Source organism: Thamnophis sirtalis, unplaced genomic scaffold, assembly GCF_051295495.1.
Source record: "Thamnophis sirtalis isolate CommonGarterSnake01/CBP01778 unplaced genomic scaffold, rThaSir2_p1.2 scaffold_10, whole genome shotgun sequence".
Lineage (NCBI taxonomy): Eukaryota > Metazoa > Chordata > Lepidosauria > Squamata > Natricidae > Thamnophis > Thamnophis sirtalis.
The window spans coordinates 72,862,196-72,879,904 of record NW_028261390.1 but is presented as its reverse complement, the minus strand read 5'-3'; the positions used below and the strand labels follow the sequence as shown (position 1 = coordinate 72,879,904).

General features: G+C 44.0%; 1 protein-coding gene across 7 annotated transcripts in view; it reads left to right on the top strand.

Annotated features, from left to right (window-relative positions):
* Positions 1-13,473, top strand: part of SLIT2 (slit guidance ligand 2) — a 191,386-nt gene extending 177,913 nt beyond the window's left edge. For 4 of the 7 annotated variants that reach the window (XM_087724910.1, XM_087724911.1, XM_087724912.1 and 1 more), the window contains 6 exons: positions 1,133-1,373; positions 2,818-2,948; positions 4,138-4,292; positions 5,116-5,407; positions 9,191-9,402; positions 11,575-13,473. In XM_087724910.1, the coding sequence (XP_087581036.1) occupies positions 1,133-1,373; positions 2,818-2,948; positions 4,138-4,292; positions 5,116-5,407; positions 9,191-9,402; positions 11,575-11,816 (1,273 nt within the window). In that variant the 3' untranslated portion in view covers positions 11,817-13,473. Of the gene's footprint in view, positions 1-1,132; positions 1,374-2,817; positions 2,949-4,137; positions 4,293-5,115; positions 5,408-9,190; positions 9,403-10,514; positions 10,604-11,574 lie in introns of all 7 variants that reach the window. The other 3 variants (XM_087724913.1, XM_087724915.1, XM_087724917.1) reach the window with 3 other exon arrangements.
* Positions 13,474-17,709: the final 4,236 nt, after the last annotated feature.

The window sequence follows — 17,709 nt, the reverse complement described above, 5'->3', positions numbered from 1 at the left end:
CCTGTGGCCTTACTCCCAAGTTGATCCCTGTTCTTTAGCTGTTCCCTTCCTCTGGCAGCTCTGCGCATGCGCACACTGGGGACAGGCTCCAGCTGTTCTTCTGCCTCACTGATGTCTGACTCCGAAGGCAGCTGATAACTGTCAGACAGCCCTGGCCCCCTCTCTGCCTCCGACACAGAGCCCTCCTTAGAGCCTTCCCCAGACTCCCAAGAGTGTCCCATGTTTCTCCCGCACATAACCTCCTCACTGTCTGAATCTTCTGCCAGTTCCTCTGGCCGCTTGCAGGACACAACAATATGTAGCTATCATATATAAATAAACAGTAAACTCTATTCTCTCGTGCCTGGTAAGAAAAGGTCAGCAAAAAACCAACCAAATTGAGGAAAATCCAAAAAACCCACAGGTACAGTATAGGTGGTACCTTGCTCAATAGTAGTAACTGTGAGAGGGATCTTGGAGTCCTAGTGGAGAACCATTTAAATAGGAGCCAGCCGTGGGCAGCAGCTGCCAAAAAAGCCAACACAGTTCTAGGCTGCATCAACAGAGGGAGAGAATCAAGATCACCTGAAGTCTTAATGCCACTTTATAATGCTTTGGGAAGGCCACACTTGGAATATTTGCATCCAGTTTTGGTCACCACAATGTAGAAAAGATGTGGAGACTCTGGAAAGAGTGCAGAGAAGAACAACCAAGAGGATTAAAGGCCTGGAAACTAAAACATATGAAGAACGGTTGCAGGAACTGGGTGTGTCTACTTTGATGGAAAGAAGGACTAGGGGAGACATGACAGGAGTCTTCCAATATCTCAGGGGTTGCCACAAAGAAGAGGGAGTCAAGCTATTCCCCAAAGCCCCTGAGGGTAGAACAAGAAGCAATGGGTGGAAACTCATCAAGGAGAGAAGCAACTTAGAACTGAGGAGAAATTTCTTAATAGTGAGAACAATTAATCAGTGGAACGACTTGCCCCCAGAAGTTGTGGGTGCTCCAATACTGGAGGTTTTAAAGAAAGGATTGGGCAGCCATTTGTGTGATGTGGTACCTGCTTGAAAAAGGGTGGGACTAGAAGACCTCCGAGGTCTCTTCCAACTCTTTCCATTAACCCAACCAAAGTTATTTCTTCGCTTGTATCTAGCGGACTTTTCTGTGAGTTTTCGCCACCGATGGTCCTGCCTCGCACAAGCCCTTGTGATAACTATGAATGTCAGAATGGAGCCCAGTGTATTATGAAGGCTGGCGAGCCAAACTGCCAGTGCCTCTCCGGTTACCAGGGGGAGAAATGCGAAAAACTGGTCAGCATCAACTTCGTCCAGAAAGAAACGTACCTGCAAATCCCATCCACCAAGATTCACTCACACACCAATATCACCCTCCAGGTAAGTGAAGCTATAAAGAGTGAAGCTGCGTGAATTCGTCTATCTATCTATCTATCTATCTATCTATCTATCTATCTATCTATGTACGTACATACATACATACATACATACATACATACATACATACATACATACATACATACATACATACATACATACATATATATATATATATATATATATATATATATATATATTTGAGCCAATAAATACCTCTGGAGGCCACTTACCGAGCCAATGAAGGAGGGATTGAGATGGATAAAGAGGCCAGAACACCAAAAGAAAAACATCATACCTGGGAAATGAAAACACAAATGTCACCCAGACATTTGAGGGAAACTCTTGATTTGCACACGTGACACTATTGCAAGAAGATTGCATCATTTTATTAGGAGAAAATGAAAATTTATACATGTCTTTTATTATCGCCCTTTCTTTCTGAACCATCTTTCTGTCCTTTTGTATATCTTATTAATATATAAGTATTATTTCCCCCCACACTGTTTTCTATCCCTATTTTAAACTTCCCCCCTTTCATATCGCTATAATATCCAAAGATTATAGTCAATATTTTATGTGTGTGTGTGTGTTGCATTTGTGCTGATAAATAAATAAAGGGAGACTAGTATAGATCTACTTCAAGCTATTTAGCTCTCATCAGCTAGCCATACACTTGATTTGAACCACCCTAGGAGCCTTCCAGGCAGTAAACCTTTTTGTTTTGATATTTATTAGCACAGAAGCTCCTAGGGTGGAGTTGAAAGGCAAAAGGGAAGCAGTGTGCTCCCTCCCATATTTGGGCACACCAGGTGCTTTGACATAACACTTAATCATTTCCTTGGCTCAGCTGATAAGGGAGGAGAGTTTGTGGCTTAGAGGCTAATACAACTGCACATACATATATAGATACAAACAAACGTGTGTTTGTGTGTGTGTGTGTGTGTTTTTTTTTTCCCCAGGATAACTCTGGAACACCTCGAGCAATTCCAACCAAACTTGGTACAGAGATGACTTACTCTCTGGAAACAAATACTGTGGGGGCAAGACACCCCTGGTACCCCTTGGAATGTGTGTTCTGCTAAGATACAACCTGTTGTGCCTTACAATGGTTTCTACCGCACTGCTGTAAAATGGCTTCCATTGTGCAGCACAGGGTAGTTGCCATGATAACGGCTTTACAGTACTCCACAAGGGGGCTCCCTCCGGGAAGGGGGAAAACCCAACATTAGAAATCAAGGTGGTATCACTTTTGTTGACGCTTCTGGCGGCAGAGGGAAAACATTTGGAACTAATTTAACTGTTGCCGAAATCAGGGATTTTCCTGTCTAATATAGGATTAGGAGGGGGGAAAAACCCCCAGGCAACTCCAGGTTATCGGCTATCGTCCTTTAAAAAATGCAACCTTCGGTGTCATCATTTCTAATTCCAAATGGTTTGCCGTCAGATTTCCACAGTTGAAGACAGTGGGATTCTGCTGTATAAAGGAGACGATGATCACGTTGCCATGGAGCTCTACCGGGGACGTGTAAGACTCAGTTACGACGCAGGATCGTATCCAGTATCTGCCATTTACAGGTGGGCTCTCAAATAAGAAAACCAGGCTTTGAAGGGAGCACCGTGCATGGTTTTCAATCCAGTTGTGTTTCAGAAGTCAGCTTTCAGGGAATCCCGCATGGAAATTCCCACTCATCTGAGTCATGGTTGCTTTTCCAAAGCTGCTTTTTAAAAATAGAGTAGAGTAGAAAATATGGAATAGAATTGAATCGAAGAGAAGAGAATTGAAGAAAAGAGAAGAGAATGTAGAGTAGAGTAGAGTAGAGTAGAGTAGAGTAGAGTAGAGTAGAGTAGAGTAGAGTAGAGTAGAGTAGAGTAGAGTAGAGTAGAGTAGAGTAGAGTAGAATTCTTTATTGGCCAAGTGTGACTGGACACACAAGGAATTTGTCTTTGGTGCAGACGCTCTCAGGGTACATAAAGAGAAATAAAATAGAATATATTCATCAAGAATTCCAAGATACAGCACTTAGTGATAGTCATAGGTTACAAATAAGCAATCAAATTATACTAAGGAACAAATAAAACAATACAGATTTTAAAGAGACGAGCAACATGGATACAGTCATAGGTGGGAAGAGATGGGTACTAGCAGTGGTGGGTTCCGGATCCTGTTGCAACCAGTATGGTGCAGTGGGCCCGGCGTCCACCACATGAATGCGTGCAGCGCACACAGCACACGCGCACAGCACGTGCATCAAAATTTGGCAACTGGCATGTACTTATGACGGTTGCAAAGTCAATGTGGAAGCCAGATTCACTCAATGACCAGGTAAACTAACTTAACAACTGCAATGATTCACTTAACAACTGTTGCAAGAAAGGTCATAAGATGGGGCAAAACTCACTATGTCTCTCTTAGCAGCATAAATTTGGGCCTCCATTGTGGGTCGTAAGCTGAAGGGCTGCCTGTTTCTGAATAGCCTTGAGTGGATTTTCGATTCCCTGATTACAGATTTCCCAAAGCCACAAAAGGGTCACCACATTGGAAATAGGTGGCAGCTTGAAGTTGTTTTTTCTTATGCGCATTTAGGAAATCTCTGTTTCTCACAAGTTTTCTGCATGTCAAGGACCTAAACTCCAGGGCATTACGCAGATCTCTGATAGCTTAGTATAAGTAGTTGGGACGGGTGGGATACATAGATACACCTACTCTTAAAATCTTGGTGCAGCGACTAATATTTATGACATTAAAACCCTTTCCCTCCCCCAGCGTCGAGACCATCAATGATGGGAAATTCCACATGGTGGAGTTATTAGTCATGGACCAGATTCTGTCGTTATCTATTGATGGAGGAAACCCCAAAACCATTACCAACCTGTCTAAACAGTCGACTTTGAATTTTGACTCCCCGTTTTATGTTGGAGGTAAGTTCTTGCTGCCACAGGCAGCTTCTGGGCTCTTGGGAAACGCCATAGGACGAAAGGGAAGATGAACAGTAATTCCCACTTTTCAAAATAACTAAAAGTGGAGATGATACAACAACGTATTGAGCTGAAGCCAGAAACATTTCTGCCGGGAATTCTCCCTGAGATTTATAATAAAGAGAATGTATATTTAATCATTCATGTAGTAACCGCAGCTAGAATTGTATTTGCACAACATTGGAAAAATGCAGAGTTCCCTAGTGATGAGAAGGTGATGAGGAAAACATTAGAATGTGCAGAAATGAACAGATTAACATTAGCAATTAAGGAGAAAGAGCAAACTGAATATTATAGGATTTGGGAAGTATTTTACCAATGGTTGGAAAGAGAAAAAAGGACTTTGGAAATGAAGAAGGCTAAAAAATAAATAGAACATATATTAAGGTATTCCATATCAATATACTTAACATATCTTAGTTTTAAAGAAAAAATAACATATGTAACATTTGATTATATGCACTAAAGTATTATATATTCAGTACTATTAGAATTGTTAAAACCAGGGGGAGGCAAAAATTGAAGAGTAAACTACAAAAGCAGAATATACATGGCTGATACAGGAAGCTGCAAAAGTATATTGCATTGTTACGTTGCTTGTGTTTTTATTTGTTGGTTATCTGCCTTTGTGTCTTTCTCTTGCTCTGTTTGAACTGGAAAATGTTTAATAAAACCAATTTAAAATAAATAAAATGAGGAAACCAGGTGGCATTTCCTATAGCCGGTTCATTACTTCACGCTGCTCACCCGTGCCATCCGCCCCCAGGTATCCCCCGGAAGGAAAACGTAGCTGCCGCCTTCCACCAAACTCCCGGCCAGAACGCGAGCAGTTTCCACGGCTGCCTCCAAAACCTCTTCATCAACAGCGAGCTGCAAGACTTCAGGAACCTCCCGTTGCAAATGGGGATCCTGCCAGGCTGCGAACCGTGCCTGAAGAAGGTATGCGCCCACGGGGCCTGCCACGCGACCGGGCCGTCCGGCTTCACCTGCGAGTGCGACGAGGGATGGAGCGGCTCGCTCTGCGACCAGGAATCCAACGGCCCTTGCATGGGGAACAAGTGAGTCCTGGACCCGATGTCACTTTGAAGGGGGAAATATTTCGGCCTGGGAGCGAAGCTCTGTAAGGGGGGGCTTGTGACTTACGACGCCTCATTTAGTGGCCTTTCAAAGCAGTGGTGGGATTCGAATAATTTAACAACCCGTTCTCTGCCCTAGTGACCAGCTGGGTAGGCGGGGCTCGGTGGTCATGTGACTTTGTGGGCATGGCCAACTCAATGTCACTCAGGCCGATGGGCACTTCTTCGCCTTAGCCGTTACAATGGTAATAAGGGTTAACCGGAGAAAGAGCTGGCGCAGTGGTTAAATGCAGCACTGCAGGCCACTTCAGCTGACTGTTATCTGCAGTTCAGCGGTTCTAATCTCACCGGCTCAAGGTTGACTCAGCCTTCCATCCTTCCGAGGTGGGTGAAATGAGGATCCGGATTGTTGGGGGCAATATGCTGACTCTCTGTAAACCACTTAGAGAGGGCTGAAAGCCCTATGAAGCGGTATATAAGTCTAACTGCTATTGCATCTTCTGTAAGCAGGGCAATAAAGATGAGGCTAGAAACAACACCAGGACGTTTCCTTCCTGCCTTCCTTACAGGATTAGCCCTGTGAACAAAAGGAGATTTCTTCCAACAACCATTTCTCCAGACTGCTTAGACACTTTAACAACCGATTCTCCCAAAATAGGTGCAAAGCGGCCGAATCCTTCCACTGCTTCAAAGGTACAAGGGCACTGAGAAAAGTGACACATGGCCATTTTTCACACTTACGACCCTGTGTCCATGTGATCCAAATTCAGACTTTTGACCACTGACTCATATTTAGGACTGTTGCAACGTCCCGGGGTCACGTGATCCCCTCCCGACAAGCAAACTCAAGGGGGGGAGATTCATTTAGCGGCCGTCTTACTGCAGTGATTCACTTAGCAAGTGTGGCAAGAAAGGTGGCGAAACGGGGCCAAGCTCACTTAACGAATGTCTCACTTAGCAGCGGACATGTTGGGCTCATAACTGTACGGTCGTAATTCAACCTGTATTGACAGCCTACATAATTGATGGTGCAGCTCAACTTTATAGATCCGTCCTGAGTCATTTCTTTTAGTCCCGTTGGGCTAAATTGAAATGGAAAGGATTTCAGGGCAGAAAGTGTTGTCTGGTTTGTGCTTGGAAGGGAAATACTTTTGGAAAGGGTTTTGTTCGGGGAATGGACGGCAGGGCCAAATCCTTTTCAACAATATAGATCCACCTGGTTAGAGGGCAGAGGTAGCCTTTATGCAGCACTATTTAATTTATCACGACAATTTTATTCCAAAAATTGGTGAATTTGTGTGTGTGGGTGTGTGGAGTGTGGTCTATATTTAAAAAATCTAATGGACTACCAGGATATGTAAATGTTAACATTGTTTTGAGGGGCTTCAGAATATTGGATGGATTAGGAGATTCTGCCCCAAAGAATTCTTCTGAAATCAGGAAGACGTCCAGTCCAAATTCCCTAAAAGGAAAAGCCACGGGGTCAAATCACACACCTACAGGCGAAATCACTACTGAACCACACCAGGCATCCCTGAAAGAAGCAGGACTAATTTTAGGAGCCCAGTTTTCGAAGTTCTCATTAGCAATCTAGAACTGCCCTGCTCCCAGTAACTTAAGATTAGGAAACCTGTAGATGGCTCCAGTTCCCTTGAATGTTACTGTTGTGGCCCGTGAGTGGCCAGGGGAGCTGGCAGCAGATTCGGACTTTGAGGAGGTTGCCGGGGAGGGGAGGGAGAGATGGGCCAGTCCTGGAGTCTGGGGAAGGCTCGGATGAGGGCTCTGTGCCGGAGGCAGAGAGGGGGCCAGAGTTATCAGCTGCCTTCAGAGTCAGACATCAGTGGGGCAGAAGAACAGGTGGAGCCTGTTCCCAGTGTTCGCATGCACAGAGTTGCTAGAGGAAGGGAAGATCTAAGGATTAAGAGTCGACTTGGGAGTAAGGTCAAAGGTGGACAGTGAATGGCCCCTCCCAGAGGACCTAAAAAAGGAGCAACAGGAGAGTGGGGTTTGCAGGAGGCAATTGGTTCACTTCATTGGTTTGTGACTCTCTGAGACTCCTTGCCAACTTCTGCAGATCTCGGCCTGGCAGCTCTCCAAGCCAGAGAAGGTCTGTGACTGTGAATCCTCCCTCGGAAGCCTTTGCTGGATGTGAACGGGCAGAGTTCACCATCAATGAATAAAAGGGGGGTTTTTTGGGACAAGGGATTTGCTTCATGCGCTTGGGAAGCCTCGGTCAGCAGTTATGATCCTAAAACTTGCTGAACAGATCAAGGCATCGTCCGCTGTTGTGATTCTGGATTAGACCCAGTTTAGATTGAAATGCATCCTTGGAAACAGCCCTTAAAAGAAGCCATTGAGAGGATGGCAGACGGGTCATAAGTGGTCATAATTGTGAAAAACGGTCATAAGTCACTTTTTTTTTCAGTGCTGTTGTAACTTCAAACCATCCCCAAATCAATTGTTGTAAATCAAGGACTTGTACTGGACTGTGTTTATATGAATTCAAGCGATCTGATGCATGCAGCCGTTGTGGGGATTGTGGGTTTTGTGTGGTTGAGAAAAGCGGAACTTACGACCTGTAGTAGCCTACTCAGGTCTTCCATTACACATCTACAGTGGCTCTTTTCCCAATGCCCCCCGGGGATTTACGCATCCTTGCCTGTCAGTTAGAGGCGCCCAAGCTGATTCATGACGGTGTCCAAACTTGGGAGCTCTTAAGACTTGTGGACTTCAACTCCCAGAATTCCCCAGCCAGCCACACCTAGTGTACTGCATCCTGTTTTGGTCACCACGTGACGAAAAATGATGTTGAGGCTTTGGAAAAAGTGCAGGGAAGAGCAAGCAAGATGATGAAAGGCCTGAAGATGGACGACTAGGAAGAATGCTTGCAGGGGTTCCACCACAAAACCGCGCTCAACTAAACCGCACCCAACTAAACCGCGCCCAACTGAACCGCGTCGCTGACGTCATCAGGGCGACAACAGCGCGGAGACAGAAGCACGCTGTAAACCCTAAACCTAAAATTAACCCCTAACCCTAACCCTAACCCTAACCTAATCCTAAACCTAAACCTAACCCTTAACCTAAACCTAAACCTAACCCTAACCTTAAACCTAACCCTTACCTTAACTTGAATCGGCTTGCTTTCAAAGCGCTATTTAAAGCGCCCTTCTTTCTCCGCGCTGGCTGTTGTCGCCCTGTTGATGACGTCAGCAACGCGGTTTAATCAGGCGCGGCTTAGTCGAGCGCGGTTTTGACGGGTCACGGCTTGCAGGGGTTGGGTGTGGCTAGTCCAGAGAAGAAGGACTAGTTGGGGCACAATAGTAGTATCCTAGTATTTGAGGGGCTGCCACAAAGAAGAGGGGGGGTCAACTTATTTTTCAAAGACCCTGAAGGCAAGACGAGAAACCATAACTGGAAACTCATCAAGGGGAGGAGCAACCTGGAATTAAGGAGGAACTTCCTATCAGTGAGGACAATTAACCAGAGGGACAGAAGTTGCCTTCAGAAGTTGTGGCTGCTCCATCCCTGGAGGATTTAAAGAAAAAGACTGGATAGTCACTTGTCTGGGATGGCAGAGGGTCTCCTGCTTGAGCAAGGGGTTGGACTAGAAGACCTCCAAGGTCCCTTCCAGCCCTGCCATTCTAAAGCCAAGGGGTCCTTTCCCTTCGCAGCCCAGCCCAAGACGCTTACCGTTCGTGTCCCTTGAGCCTGCGGTCGGATGAATAATGTATTCTTATTCTCTTGGGCTTGTCTCCCCTGTAGATGTGTACATGGTACCTGCTTGCCAATCAATGCCTTTTCATACAGTTGTCAATGCCTGCAGGGATACGGAGGCGCCCTCTGCGATGGAGACGGGGAGGTGCTTAACCCCTGCCAGTCCCTCCGATGCAAACATGGCAAATGCAGGCTTTCAGGCCTTGGAAAACCATATTGCGAGTGCCACAGCGGATATACCGGGGACAGCTGCAGTAAAGGTGAGACTCCGGGCGGATGGGGAGGCGTCTCCGAGGGCCGGCATGGCCAACCTCTGCCACGCGCACCAGAGGGGGCACGCGGATCCCTCTCTATGGGCACGAGTGCCGTCGCCAGCTGCTCTTCTGCTTTCCAGCACACAGGCGGCTGGGTCTCCGGGCCGTTTTCAAGCCGTTTTCCGCACCATTTTCCATCCATTTTTGAGCCATTTTCCAGACCGTTTTCCCAGCCGTTTTGGGGGCCAAAAAGGGCTTGAAAAACAGCCTACAAATTCCTCAGAGAACAGCCTGGAAAATGGTCTGTTTTTTTGCCTGTTTCCAGGCTGTATTCAAGGCCATTTGGGGGGAATTTTCAGACCCTTTTCAAGCCATTTTCGGGACTGTTTTTGAGGGATTTTCTGGACCTTTTCCTGGCTATTTTTGGGGTCACAAATGGCCCGAAAATTCCTCAAAAATCAGTCAGGAAAACAGCCTGTTTTTTGGCTGATTCCAGGCTGTTTTCTGGCCCATTTTTCAGGGAATTTCCAGGCTGTTTTTCAAGCTGTTTTTAGCCCCAAAAAACTGGCCTGAAAACATTCCCCCAAACGTCCAAAAAACAGGCATGCGTGCAGCATCTAGCTGGTCTTGGGGTCTTTGGTGCTCTGGGACAAGTGCATGCAGGGTCTGGTTGGGCCAAAAAGGTTCTCCATCCCTGTCCCAGGAGAAGGGAAAAGTCCTCATTTCATCTGGAGAACAAAAGGGGGAAAAAGCTTTCTTTTTAAAAAAAACAACAACCCCATTCTTCATGCATGCGATACAGTTTTTGAATTTTTTTAATTATTATTTTCTTCTTTATTTCCATCCCTGACAAACAATTTTAGTACATTTTTGGCTTTTTGCTGGATGACTTAACAGAATGAGAAAGTTTTAGAGAAGGGTGGTATTTTTATTTTACTTTATTTTATTTTATAGCATAAAATCAGGAAGGTTTTTCTTTTATCTCCTCCTTTCGAGATTTTGCTATAAAACCCTTTTCTCTTTCTTCAGAAGCGACCTTTTGCTATTTTTAAACTGCCACCTTATACCTGCTGTATCTTTCTGTATTTATTGTTTCTCTGCCTACTGCAACTGTGAAGCCAAAACCAATGATTCTGCTGCTAGTTTTATCCCAAATTCTACTTTTGACCTGTCCTCTTCAACTGACTTATCACGTCGAATTATACAGGTGAGACGGATAGAAATAGGGTGACGTGAGCTCCCCTTCCACTTCTGTGCTGTGTCTCCTCTTCTCTCTCTCTCTCTCTCTCTCTCTCTCTCTTTCTTTCTTTCTTTCTTTCTTTCTTTCTTTCATTTCCGGCACTTTTTCATTCTCTCCTTTTGTATCCATGGGGTTATACAATAGGACGTAGGGACTGTGCTCGCCCACTTAAACTGGTTTTATGCATGGATAATTTAGGGAGCCTAGGGGAACGGAGTCTCTGTTAAAGAACAGATTGAATAGTATTTAGGTCCAATAAATGAAATTGCATGCTGTCTCAAACATTTCCCAACAGTCAAAGAAACCAGCTGGCTGTTAAAAAAAAACAAAAAACAGAAGAATTGTATTTTTGTAATGAAGAAAAAGATTTAAGTTCCCAATTTTCTTGTCACAGTAATTGTGGTGCATTTCGAGTTTGGAGATAAATCAGCGCCAGAAAGAGGCTGCTCTGGGTGTGCATGTAGCTTTAATCCGGTACAGCTGTGAGAGCGAGCCTATGGCACGCGTGTCGTCCCAGCCCAGCTCCACTGCACATGCGTGCATGCCTCCCGCCGGCCAGGGGGTCTTCAGGTCTTTGCCGTGCATGTATGCTGGGGTGGGGCGCATGTGGTGGATGCGTGGGCATGCTGGGGGGGGAAGGGCACATGTACAGGGGCTCTCACATTGCATTTCATGTGCATGCACGCATCCCCTGCACCAAGCCAAAAATGGGCGAGGTGCATGCATTGCATTTGGGGGTTGTGTGCATGCGCACTTTATGCCCCCGGCACCCAAAAGGTTCAGCCATCCCTGCTGTAGAGGGAAATCCTTTTGGGTTTCTCCCCCCCCCCCCAATTATTTGTCTCTTTGCTTGCTTGTTTCCTGAGCTGAAAGCAGAGCAGAAGGGGAGGGGTCTTCAGGGGCCCCTTCAACGCCTCCTCCTTTCTCCCCCTTTGCAGAAACCGCTTGCAGAGAGGAGCGGCTCAGAGGTTACGTCCAAAGGCAGCAGGGTTACGCCGCGTGCCAGACGGCCGAGAAGGTCCTGAGGCTGGAGTGCCAGGGGGGCTGCGGGGACGGCCAGTGCTGCCGGCCGCTCAGGAGCAAGAAGAGGAAGTACCTTTTTGAGTGCACCGATGGCTCCTCCTTCGTGGACGAAGTCGAAAAAGTGCTCCGATGCGGCTGCACCCAGTGCCTCTCTTAACGACCTGTCCTTTTCCCCGTTTTCACTCGTTCCTTTCTGAAAAAAATCCCCGCAGGGGCCACATCTCGGACTAAAAGTGAGGCTCCGTAAGGGATATATATTGTAAAATACAGAACAGGCTTATTTTTATTACGAGAATAAAGAACTGTTTCTTTAACTACAAACAGACGAAAAAGAAAAAGATAAAAAAATCAAAGTGCTCAAAGAATCTTCTTGCAACTCCAAGGACTTGAAGAAGGAAATATGTATATGTAAAAAAACACAGAACCGATGGAAATTTTCAAGCAGGATAGGAAAGATTCACTACTTTTTAACACCCAGCGTTTTTTCATCCCACTTTGAAGCTCAGTTATCTTTCAGTCTGGTCCTTGGACGGAGGAGGAGGGAGAATATGCAGCTTCTCCTTTTTATGTACTTTAACTACAGCTGGGGGTGAGGGAACGCGCTTCACTTCGGCTTGGTCTCAATTCCTTCACGAGCCCGAGAAGTTAGGCTCTCTGGCGGAGGAGATCCGTTTTTACAAGATGGGGAAAAAAAAAAAAAGTGATGCATTTTGTACAGTGTAAAAAAAGTTGAGAAAACGAGAGCTTTTGTTAATTCACAATTATCCTAAGATCTTCTAACACGATTCTTTTTTTTAATGTTAGCATGTTACAAAGAAAAGGAAGGAAGAAAAAGCATTTACCCACCCTCTTGCAGTATTAATTTTTTCTTTTTGTAATATAAATGATAAGATTGATAAAATAGAGTATTGTCGAGAAAATTAGATATAATGCGGAGTTTCGTTTCTATCAATCCTGAACAGCTCTATACAGTATTCTGTTTATTGAGAAATATTTATTGTATCAAAGTACACTGTACTTAACATCTAGGCCAATCTTTTTACTTTCCCCCCCCACCCCTCCAATGCTTTAATATATATTAATTTATATTTGTCCTGATATTTTTGTATTTTCAGTTGTTTTTTTAAAGAGAGAGAGGAAAACTTAAAATCAGGATATTTGCAATAGGACTAATATAGCAGATTCTCCCGGGATAAATAGATTTGATCTGGGTTAATATTTTTTACTGCACCACCTGCCAGCTTTCTGTCTGTCTTAGGAATGGAAGCTGCAAACAATCTGATTACTATTTTCATTATAACAAGGAAATATGACATCTCTCAAATCTTTGTAATATATGAGGAAATTGTCTTTACAAATAGGTGGCAAATGTTATAGGTGTGATTTCGCCCCCCCCTCCTTCTCCCAAGTATACGCTACTTTTCAGAAAATGAAATTATGTGTTGAAAATGACACTAGAAGATAGATATTTTCAAACTAATGTTCCCTTGGAGTTTCGTACCTTTAAAATGAATTAAAGAGGCTGTATTACCATTTCCCCCATTATTAAAACTACTTTAAACGCCCAGATATTTTCCTTTGTTAACATGTTGCTGCTAAGTATAATATAGAATTGGTAATAATTCTTTATAGTGGGTTGTTCTCTTTTTTTTTTAAAGTAAATCATAGGGTACCCTGTAAAAAAGGGGGGTTTAATTTCTTTTATACAAGGAAAAGATAGTTGTACATGTGTAATATGGTGTTGCTTTGTCTAATTTGGACGGGGATCAGTACCTTGACTGATGTTTGTAAATTAAAACAGATCCTTTACCTCAGTTCCACTTCTTGTATTTCTCAAAGGAGTTTAACATCCTTTGGCAGATAACTCTTTTATTTCGGATATTGTTGAATTTCTCTTGGGAGAGAATGGCCAAAGCTGTATTCTAATACCAAATCTACAGCAAACAGTTGTTGTAGCATATTGCAATCTGTTGTATTTAAGTTTTTCTGTGTCGTATAAAACACTTGTTCATAAATTTGGCAACTTTAGCTCCCAGAATTTCCCAGCCAACCTCTTTTGCAGTTGCCATGTAGGGAGATGACTTGATGAGGAGATAGAGAGGAGAAGCCGATGGAAGAAAAGCAAGAAGGAATGACTCAAAGGGGCTTTTTCAAGAAGCAAAGGGACTTTCTTGGTTTTTCCTTGAAGACGTTTTGCTTCTCATCCAAGAAGCTTCTTCAGTTCTGACTGGAGTTTCTTGGTTTTTCCCTTGAAGATCCTTTACTTCTCAACCAACAAGGTTCTTCAGTTGCGACAGAACATGTTTGTGGAATGGAAGGATTTATATTCCTTGCAGTCATCTGGTTGTTAACCTTCTACTCCCCACCATTCATCAAAAACTGAAGAAGCTTCTTGGATGGGAAGCAAAATACCTTTTAAGGAAAAACAAGTTCAGTTGCCTCTTGAAAAAGCACCTTTGGGGCAACCGTGACCTGGATGATGGGGGAATCTCCCTAGACATCCAGGAAGGAGTAAGCTGACACTGTAAGGGAGAAGGTGGCAGGAAGACTTATGGAGAAGAGGAGGAGAGGAGGAGGAGGAGGAGGAGGAGGAGGAGGAGGAGGAGGAAGAAGAAGAGGAAGAATGAAGTCTGAGGAACTTGGGGGGTGAAACATCCCATTTTCAGCTTCCTGAGAGTTGATCCCAGATCTCTGTAGCTCTTTTTAATACTGAGCTGTGGTGGTACAGTGGTTAGAATGAAGCATTGCAGGCTGACTGCCCAATGCCATCAGTTCGATCCTGACTGGCTCGAGATTGACTCGGCTTTCTGTCCTTCTGTGGTGGGTAAAATGAGGACCCAGATTGTTGGGGGCAAGAGGCTGACTTTGTAAAACCACTTAGAGAAGGGCTGTAAAAGCATTGCGAAGCGGTGTATAAGTCTAAGGGCTAGTGCAACTGCTCATCCTGCGCTGGAGAGCAATTTCTGTCTTTTTGAGAAATATTGGACAATTAATTGTGTGATGTGATGGAATGGAGAGGTTTTCAAAAGGATCCGAAGGATGGAATGGAACCAAACAGAAAGGAGGGGTGGGAGGAGGGAGAGAAAAAGGGAAGCTGGATGAAGGATAAAGAAGATGAAGAATGAGGAAGCAAAGCAAATTCAATCCCTTTCAAGGCCCTGTGTTAGTTCTACAAACTCTTGATTAATTCTGCTTCGGTCCCAGTTTGATGGCACGAAGAACCGAAGGATCAAATCTCTGCTTTTTATAGCCTAACATGAAAATAACGCTTGCTGTTCTTTTTCCTCCGAATTGATTCGCCTGCTCAGGGACGCTGGCGTTTCACGAGAGAATAAATTCTGCCTAATTTCATAGTCCAATATTTATGTGTGTTGAAAATAATAGCATCTCCCTTCATCCTTCGGGGGAGGGAATGTGCAGAAATGAGATCTTATTGATGGCTGTTGTAAAAGTAGACTCGTATTTGCAAACATTCGTCACAAGCGCTGATGCCAACAGACTGATCGGAGTGAGAATGATATCAATTATAGAATAGAATAAATATTGGAATGAAGAGTAGAGTAGAATAGAATTAATATTAAAATGAAGAGTAGAGTAGAAGATAATTCTTTATTGGCCAAGTGTAATGGGACACACAAGGAATTTCTCTTTGGTGCATATACTCTCGGTGTACATAAAGAAAAATAAAATAGAATACATTTCCTCAAGAATCATAACACACTTAGTCTTACAACACTTAGTGATACTCACAGGTTACTAATAAGCCATCAAATTATACTAGGAAACAAATAAAACAATATAAATTTTTAAAGATGCAAGCCCACATGGTTATGTCTTTAAAATTGATATTGTTTTATTTGTTTCCTAGTATTATCGGAAGTTTCCGATCCAATACGTCCATTGTTGCTAGGCCAGGAGAATTCTGTGGGTCAGAACCTACTCTGAGGGAGTGACTGAATTATAAGGCAAACGACAAGCGAAAGACGCAATGATATAATGGAGGAAGATTATATCACTTGCTATAAGTTTGTTTGGTGACTATCCAAAGTTACAACAGGATTGAAAAAAAGGGACATGAGCATTTTTCACACTTGCGACCGCTGAAGCATCACATGATCAAAATTAGGATATTTGACATCATCATCATCATCATCACCATCACCATCATCATCATCCTAGCCCAGTGTTTCTCAACCTTGGCAACTTGAAGATGTCCGGACTTCAACTCCCACAATTCCCCAGCCAGCATTCGCTGGGAGTTGAAGTCCGGACATCTTCAAGTTGCCAAGGTTGAGAAACACTGTCCTAGCCACTGTCTTCCCACTGAAGAGGATGAAGATCTCTTCCACCTGCTTCCAACCGAGGCGGTCCAGAGCTTTCCTTCAGCAATTCGACTCACCATAATTTCTGATCCATATTGTGCTGGCTACTGGCTTGTATTTATGACGGTTGTAGCGTCCCGGGGTCATATATAATCCCCTTTTGCAACTTTCTGACCAGCAAAATCAATGGGGAAGCTGGACTCACTTAACAACCGTGTTACCAACTTCACAGCTGCAGTGAATCACTTAACAACTGCAGCAAGAGAAATGATAAAAGGAGACGAAACTCACTTAACAAATGCTTCATGTGGCAACAGAAATGGTAGCAACAGAAATGTTGGTCTCAATTGTGGACTACCTGAATCCTGTACTGACCTAAGCTTCCTGAGATAGTAAAAATCACACACTTAGTCCCCCAAACCCTCTTTTTATTTCAACGGCTGTGAATTATATTCATTCACAGCCCTTAATGAGTCATGAATAGTTTGTGAACAGTCCGACAGTAGTCTGCCAAAGTCTTTCGGGATAAGGCTGATAAGCACCCAGCTTTATCTCCCTTGAAATGCTGCGAAAGGCCTAATTGGCAATTAGCTTTGCAAGGCCACACCGAGCACAGAGTCAAAACGGAGCTTCAGAGTTTAAACCGACCAGAACGAACAAAGTTGCTTCCTACAAAGGCTCACGTCCATTTGCTCCTATTTTATGTCTTATGGGAGGGGCCATTCATCTCCACACTTTACTCTTGAGTCACCCCTTTTGTCTTAATTGTTCTTGCCTTCTGGCAGCTTTGCGCATGCACACATTGGGAACAGGCTCCAGTTGTTCTTCTGCCTCACTGATGTCAGGCTCTGAAGGCAGCACATAACTCCCAGATGTCCCTGGCCCCCTCTCTGCCTCCGACACAGAGCCCTCCACAGAGCCTTCCCCAGACTCCGGGACTGGCCCATCTTCCTCCCCAACCTCCTCACTGTCCGACTCTGCTGTCAGCTCCGCTGGCCACTGGCAGGCCACCACAAATCCTGAGTTGTTACTTCAAGTCATCAATTCCCAAATGTAGTCTACTTCCATAAAACAAAGGACGCCTGGAGAAAGAATGGCTTTATGGAAACTATCTCCTCTTAATTAATTGACCAAGATCTTTTCCAGGCCTTGGCTGACTGCTCTCCAGGGCAATATAAACACCTTAAGCCTGTCTTTGATCTCACACCTTCTTCAGAACCTTTAAATCAATGATCCGTGAGGTTTCTCGGCTTCTCCTTTTTATAGTCCATAAAACTACTTTTACTGCGCCCGACACATTATAGATCAAAGCTAGCAAAAGGGCTTAGAATCGTAATAAAGACATTCATGGGGGGTTATTTTATTATTATTTCCTTCAAAACACACAGCTTGCATCCATTCCGAGGTGGAGGGGAGCAACCCCTTCATGTAAATTCAACAAGAAAATATCATATAAGAAGCAAGAATTCTTGCAGAAATTACACCCGTTGCATTAACGGTGAGGGTTTTCTTTGAACAATAATACTTTTGTTATCTTGTCAATTTTGTATAAATATGCGTTTATTTTAGTTGTTTTAATTTGTGACACTAATAAACAAACAGTAATACAGCACAATTGTACGCTGCATCTGAATAAAAATTTGCAGAATGCACCAAAGAGAAATTCCTCGTTGCGTGTCCAATCACGCTTGGCCAATAAAGAATTCTAGATGAGGTCAAAGGCACCTT